Here is a 7,761-nt window from a genome sequence, read left to right as displayed (position 1 = left end):
TACCGCAACAGTTTGTCCAATAAAAGTAAACAAATCAACTTCCGATAGAACATTGTTCCCCTTGTGAAAAGGCCAGAATTAAACTGAAAATACAAATATCGAAATTTTAATTACACAATAAAATTCACATCACTTTCCTAATTGGAGCTTTTCTTGCCGTTTCAGTAATGAGAAGGCCAAGTTGGTTAAAGGGGTTGTTTGAGAATAAGAACCTCATTCTGAAGGCGTATAAGCAAATACATTTACTTGTGTTCATCTAAGGACTACTCCTCTTGATCATGCATCATATGTGAATAACCACTGAACTGATTTTAAAGTTCCTGTAAAAACTCCACAAAGTGAGATGCATGTTGACACGCATAATATTATCGTTTAATGTATACTTAAACTAGTTTTGTTATTTATGGACAAACTACAGCAGTTTTATTCAAAGAAATTACGTTTTTCTAAAGTAAAATTGTATTAAATGACTCGAGAATTTAATCCGAAAAAGGTAATGAAAACTGAAAATGTACAAAATTCATGCGAGAACGTACAATTTAAAATAAGACACTTTGACAAAAATGTTGACCTTAGTCCTCATAATGATAGTTGATTTTTGCAAACGCATCATGGTTTTGTAACTCAATTTGCTACAGACATGTATATATATATTTTTTAACTGGTTTCATGTGAATTACCCAACTGATGTGGATTAAAAAAATTCAATCCCAATTTATACAAATATTGAAAAGGAAACAAAAAAGTACAAACCACCAATTCTTTAGCCAAAACAATTGTATTAAAAGAGATTGGGTTGAAGAGTTCAGTTACTGCAACAAAGTGGACTATCACATTGAATGAGTAATCCCATCTGGTGTCCAGGCATCATGAGCACTTCTGGATCAGTCTTTCTTGGATGCAGTGGGTTCTGTATCGAGGCTGGAGTCGCTGAGATCAACATGTCCAACCCCTCCTCTTACACTTCTCTTACAACTAATGCTGCTTCCTCCTGAATGAGCACCCTGATGGAAAGAGAAAATGACAGAGTCAGGCCACTAAGAATCTGAGGAGAGAGTTGCGGGGAGCAGTGTGAAACCAAATTAACATTTATGGCACCTTGTGCTAAACTGTCAGATTGAATGGCACTAAAGCTTTCACTGCCAAAACAATCATTTAAAATCTTCTAAGTCTATAGTAAGGTTACGCAATGTTTGAATGGAATTGTCCGACATGATTGTGTTCAGGTGCTGGGCCTCCTGAGTGACGCAGCGGTCTGAGGAGTCACTACAGACCCGTGTTCGATCCCAGGCTGTGAACCGAGACCCACGAGGCGGCGCACAATTGGCCCAGCGTCATCCGGGTTAGGGGAGGGTTGGTGCGGTTGGCTTCCGGGTTAAGCGAGCAGTGTGTCAAGAAGCAATGCGGCTTGGCAGGGTTGTGTTTTGGAGGACGCATGGCTCTCGACCTTCGCCTCTCGAGTCCGTGAAGTTGCAGCGATAGGACAAAACTGTAACTACCAATTGGATATGACGAAATAAAGGGGGTATTCAAGTAAAAAAATGATATCTAATATACATTTTTTAAATGATTGTGTTAAAGTGCTTTTGAAGTCAGAAAAAATCTTCAACCAATACGATTCAAGCTAGCTTGATAAGATAAGCTAGCTAACGTTGCTAATAATACAGTTAGCTAGCTTGCTTAACATTGACAATGTTCAAACTAGCTACATTATCCACATTAATAAGTTTGTCAAAAACTACTTTGTCATTTTTTGGTTGAAAGGGTGCGAGGTCAGTGGTGAAACGTCACAACTCAGGTAACATTTTCTCTGTTCCCCACTTGTAATAACGACTTGGAGGACCGCTCAAGTGAAACTTTCCAGTCGGAACTCTGGAATTTCCAATAACCCTGATTGCACATGAAGGCCCTTAACTACATAAATAGACATTGCTGCAGTACCTAAAACTGCTGGAGACAGCACTCCACCCCTCCAAAGACATTCAATTATTTAAGAGACTGTCCCCTCCAACTTGAGTTGGAAAACACAAGGGGGCACACACACTAGTGATGTGCGGATTTACCCAACCTGCAGTCCCTTAGGTTATATATGGGGGGCGCGCGGGTTTAGGGTCATGAAATATTGTGTGGATGAAAGGCAGATGGGTGGCGGGTGGGTTGAATGAAGTGAAAACAATGCAGTAAAATCCATACGTTTTTTTTCTATATTTTTATCTGGCATTAATGCATAAGCCTAAGCTTTAGGGCCTAATTTTACACGCTCCGACTTGCCAAATGCTTTTCGAAACATGGGAATAAAAAGTTACAAATCGACCCACCGAAGCAAAAAAAGAACACAAGGGAACCAACTGTACAGCGCATTTTCTATATTTGCGGGTTAGGGTTGGGTGCGGGCTTCAGATTTTCTAACAGATTGGGCAGTTACAGACGGGTTATTAGCAATTGCTAGTGGGTGCAGGTGAACCCACACAAAATGATGAGACTACTGACCCTCTGTGAGACGTGCTTTGCCTCCAGTGGGCTGACACAGAACTGTGGAGCAACCCACACACAGCACAACCGTCTGGGCGTGGCTGAACACCGTTGTGATCTTGTAGCATCCTGAGGGAAACAAAAATACAATCATTAAGACACCAGGGCTCTAGACTAGGGTTGTGGTGGTCACAATCAGCCGCCGGTGATTGTCAAGCAAATAACTATCATCTCATGGTAATTGACCGTTAATTAACAAACACATTTAGAATCTCCTGGCTTCCACACGCAGCGTACAAGCCACTGATGCAGACCTTTGGAACATTTACATTTTAAGAAGTCTAATAAATCCTTGTAATATTGCCTACACCTTCACAAATCCATTATTTTAGATAGACTACATTTTCATGTTTATTTAGACCCATTTCAAAAGTAGTCCATTTCAAATGAACAGAATAGCATACTCTGAGTTGTCCTTATGTTAGGTCCTAATCTGGCTATGCCATATGGCCGTGGGCTACACTATTTGTTTAGAATTCCGTGGCATTTTATAGTATGAAGAATACAATTGAACAAAGCTGAATAAAATAAAGGATATTTTCTCCAAAAGATTTGAGGGAGTGCGTACATGAGGCTATTCTGTGTTGAGCAGTTAAAGAAATAGGTACTCCTACAGTGCATTCGGAAAGTATTCAGACCCCTCAACCTTAAAAAAAAAAGTTTGAGCCTTATTCTAAAATTGATTAAATAAAAAATGTTCCTCATCAATCTACACACAATATCCCATAATGACAAAGCAAAAACAGGTTTAGACATTTTTGCAAATGTATTAAATAAAAATACCTTATTTACAAAAGTATTCAGACCCTTTGCTATGAGATTCGAAAAGGTGCTTCCCGTTTCCATTGATCATCCTTGAAATGTTTCTACAGCTTGACATTTTTGCAAATGTTTTTTTTTTTTTTTACTGAAATACCTTCTTTAAGTATTCAGACCCTTTGCTATGAGACTCTAAATTGAGCTCAGGTGCATCCTGTTTCCATTGATCATTCTTGAGATGTTTCTACAACTTGATTGGAGTCCACCTGTGGTAAATTCAATTGATTGGACATGATTTGGAAAGGCACACACCTGTCTATATCAGTTGACAGTGCATGTCAGAGCAAAAACCAAGCCACGAGGACAAAGGAATTGTCCGTAGAGCTCCAAGACAGGATTGTGTTGAGGTACAGATCTGCGAAAGGGTACCAAAAATGTTCTGCCGCATTTGATATCTCCATCATTCTTAAAATGGAAGAAGTTTGGAACAACCAAGACTCTTCCTAGAGCTGGCCGCTAGGCCAAACTGAGCAATCCGGGGAGGAAGGCCTTGGCCACTCCTCAGTAAAAAGGCACAACAGCCCACTTGGAGTTTGCCAAGAGGCACCTAAAGGACTCTGACCATGAGAATAAGATTCTCGGGTCTGATGAAACCAAGATTGAACTCTTTGGCCTGAATGCCAAGCTTCACGTCTGGAGGAAACCTGGCCCCATTCCTACGGTGAAGCATGGTGGTGACAGCATCATGCTGTGGGGATGTTTTTCAGCTGCAGGGACTGGGACACTAGTCAGGATCGAGGGAAAGATGAATGGAGCAAAGTAGAGATCCTCGATGAAACCCTGCTCCAGAGCACTCAGGAACTCAGACTGGGGCAAAGGTTCACTTTTCAACAGGACAACGACCCTAACCACACAACGCAGGAGTAGCCCAGCCAGAGCCCAGATTTGAACCCGATCGAACATTTCGGGAGAAAACTGAAAATAGCTGTGCAGCGACGCTCCACATCCAACCTAACAGAGTTTGAGAGGATCTGCAGAGAAGAATGGGAGAAACTCCCCAAAGACATGTGCCAAGCTTGTAGTGCCATACCCAAGAAGACTCAAGGCTGTAATGGCTGCCAAAGGTGCTTCAACAATGTAAAGGGTCTGAATACTTACACTACCGTTCAAAAGTTTGGGGTCACTTAAATGCCCTTGTTTTTTAAAGAAAAGCACATTTTTGTCCATTAAAATAACATCAAATTGATCAGTGTAGACATTAATGTTGTAAATGACTATTGTAGCTGATTTAATGGAATATCTACATAGACGTACTGAGGCCCATTATCAGCAACCATCACTCCGGTGTTCCAATGGCACGTTGTGTTAGCCAATCCAAGTTTATCATTTTAAAAGGCTAATTGATCATTAGACAATCCTTTTGAAATTGTTAGCACAGCTGAAAACTGTTGTCCTGATTAGAGAAGCAATAAAACTGGCTTTTTTTAGACTAGTTGAGTATCTGGAGCGTCAGCATTTGTGGGTTTGATTACAGGCTCAAAACGGCCAGAAACAAAGAGCTTTCTTCTGAAACTTGTCAGTCTATTCTTGTTCTGAGAAATAAAGGCTAGTCCATGCGAGAAATTGCCAAGAAACTGAAGATCTTGTACAACACTGTGTACTACTCCCTTCACAGAACAGTGCAAACTGGCTATAACCAGAATAGAAAGAGTGGGAGGCCCCGGTGCACAACTGAGCAAGAGGACAAGTACATTAGAGTGTCTAGTTTGAGAAACAGATGCTCACAAGTCCTCAACTGGCAGCTTCATTAAGTAGTACCCGCAAAACACCAGTCTCAACGTCAACAGTGAAGAGGCGACTCCGGGATGCTGGCCTTCTAGGCAGAGTTTCAAAGAAAAAGCCATATCTCAGACGGGCCAATAAAAAGAAAAGATGGGCAAAAGAACACAGACACTGGACGGAGGAACTCTGCCTAGAAGGCCAGAATCGCGGAGTCTCCTCTTCAGACTTAAATAGCCACCACTAGCACCTTAGGGGCTGCTGCCCTATATACATACTTGAAATCACTGGCCACTTTAATAATGGAACACATTTTGCATCTCATATGTATATACTGTATTCTATTCTAAGCCGCTCCGACATCATCCAAATATTTATATATTCTTAATCCCATTCTTTTAGATTTGTGTGTATTGTTGTGACATTTTTTGATATTACTGCACTGTTGGAGCTAAAAACACAAGCATTTCACTACACCCGCAATAACATCTGCTAAACATGTGTATGTAACCAATCAAATTTGATCATCATGAGGCCTACTTTGCAGTCAACATTTATTGGGAAGGTTTTTTGGTTAAGCCTTTACAAAATGTTCAAACAGCGCATGACGACAATTGTGCTTCGCATAGATTAAACCAAGACTACAGACCAAACTTTGAATACTTGGTCTGCATACCCATTGTTGATTGAATAAATCTTGATAATATATATATATATTTTTTTAAAAGCTAACTGTGAACCAAAAACTAACGTGATCAGATACATTTTTCCCCTGGCACCCTAGCGGCCAATTCAAAATTGATTTGTCGCACTGCCAAGTCAAAGTGTCCCAAATGCCAGTGTTCTGGTCGCAGTTGAGTCCTGCACACTTGTAGTACAATTACATGCCACACTGCATCATCTGAAACCAGAGTCATTAGTGCCTGTGGTGTATTCACGACAGCACACAGTAGCAAAAGGAACAAAAACAAGGTTATCTTATATGGACAAATACTACTAGGTCCCTCGTTTCAGCAAATATGCTTCGCAATAAATACAGTCATAAGTACTGAACTCATTATGATACAGACAAGGTGGCTGATTCAAACGCATAAATGCAATGAAGGAAACAATGGGGACCTACCTGGGCACTTAACATCCATGAAGTAGGAGTTCGGGCTCTGGACAAGACGCTTCTTCTTGTGGCTCCTCTTCTCCTCCTCAGGGGATGGGTGCAATAAGTCTTTTGCGAGCTGCAGGATAGAGTGGACAAGCAAGACTGCTTAGAAAATTACATTTAGTTTGAGTAGATAAGCAATTGTCACTTGTAAGCAGTTGCCCTACAAGTGACAATAAGGCAGTACATTTAACATTTTAGTCAATTAATTGACACCCTAATCCTGAGCAAACTATGAATGATATCGACATTCCAGTCAGATAGGTACACAACACATGCGATAGTGTTTCGCTCAAAGCCAGATGAGTTGCACACGAACTAGAAAATGTCATTAGAACAGGCACCTTCCTGCGAGTGATAATTGCAATGAATTTGCAACCTAAAACCTATCATACTGCCTAGATTTCTTGTTTACTAGATTAGATATCGTCAACGTTGACTAACGGTCTTCCCTTTCCTTATCCGAGGAAATAAAATACACGTCACCTGTTATTTGAGCTATATCTGCACTACACTTTCTACGAGATCATTCAATATAGTGGATGCAATTGCACGTATATTCAGACATATGGTAGCTCGTGTTACATTCTCAGGTTACTCATCTCCATGTTTGCGATATGTACGCCGCCATCTTGTATCACACTGCGCTACTAATCAGCGCGTATAAGAGATTATGATAATACCTCGACACTGACTGGAACGACAGAGCTCAAACACACAACAGTCAAAACACGAATTAATTATGCATTGACTGACTCCAAGATTGTCATCCAAAGACCCATGTTAACGATAAAAGTGTGATTATGTCAGGCTCCGGTACTCACTGGCATGTTTGCGAAAAAATAACAGTTGCCTGAAAGAAGGCATGATCGGAAACAAGGGGTTTCTATTGACGCTACTTTGGTGCACGGGCAGGAAGTGAGTGAATTGAATGAAGTTGGTGGACATATTTGTAAGGTCAAAACGAGTTTATTGACAGATATAACACGTTTTCAATTAAGGTAGATATTAAGCCACCAGATGCATTTTATTGATCAGACCTCTCTCGAAATTTCATATTCCCAGCCCCATGGATGACAGAATACGTCACAATCCATAGGCCTACCCTACATAACATTCAAAATAATGATTGTGAGTGATTACACTCATCACAATGAGTGATTGTGACATGAACATTGATTTAGTAATAAAATAGAAAATCTATGTTCCTTACTGTAAAACATATTACAGCATCCATTTACATTTACATTTAAGTCATTTAGCAGACGCTCTTATCCAGAGCGACTTACAAATTGGTGCATTCACCTTATGATATCCAGTGGAACAACCACTTTACAATAGTGCATCTAACTCTTTTAAGGGGGGGGGGGGGAGGGGGTTAGAAGGATTACTTTATCCTATCCTAGGTATTCCTTAAAGAGGTGGGGTTTCAGGTGTCTCCGGAAGGTGGTGATTGACTCCGCTAACCTGGCGTCGTGAGGGAGTTTGTTCCACCATTGGGGTGCCAGAGCAGCGAACAGTTTTGACTGGGCTGA

At 40.7% G+C, this 7,761-nt stretch overlaps 1 protein-coding gene across 2 annotated transcripts; it reads right to left on the bottom strand.

Annotated features, from left to right (window-relative positions):
• Positions 1-759: 759 nt before the first annotated feature.
• LOC139554767 (small ribosomal subunit protein eS27) lies at positions 760-7,144 on the bottom strand. Of its 2 annotated transcripts, none has more exons than XM_071367892.1 (4): positions 7,051-7,144; positions 6,194-6,302; positions 2,491-2,601; positions 760-1,004 (listed from the first exon to the last, which is right to left on the bottom strand). In XM_071367892.1, the coding sequence occupies exons 1-4, from the start codon at positions 7,054-7,056 to the stop codon at positions 976-978; spliced, it is 255 nt and encodes an 84-aa protein (XP_071223993.1). In that variant the 5' UTR covers positions 7,057-7,144; the 3' UTR covers positions 760-975. The 2 variants fall into 2 exon arrangements, with proteins under 2 accessions (XP_071223993.1, XP_071223994.1); XM_071367893.1 differs by having other exon boundaries at positions 6,983-7,084.
• Positions 7,145-7,761: the final 617 nt, after the last annotated feature.

Source organism: Salvelinus alpinus, chromosome 26, assembly GCF_045679555.1.
Source record: "Salvelinus alpinus chromosome 26, SLU_Salpinus.1, whole genome shotgun sequence".
NCBI lineage: Eukaryota > Metazoa > Chordata > Actinopteri > Salmoniformes > Salmonidae > Salvelinus > Salvelinus alpinus.
This window is presented reverse-complemented; position numbering and strand designations above follow the sequence as displayed.

What these genes read in the sequence shown, in the direction of transcription:
- LOC139554767 (XM_071367892.1), bottom strand. An exon ending in CATGGATGTTAAGTGCCCAG is followed by an intron (nt 2,602 to 6,193) that starts GTAGGTCCCCAT and finishes TGTTTCCCTCAG; the next exon opens with GATGCTACAAGATCACAACG. An exon ending in CAAAGCACGTCTCACAGAGG is followed by an intron (nt 1,005 to 2,490) that starts GTCAGTAGTCTC and finishes TCTTTCCATCAG; the next exon opens with GGTGCTCATTCAGGAGGAAG.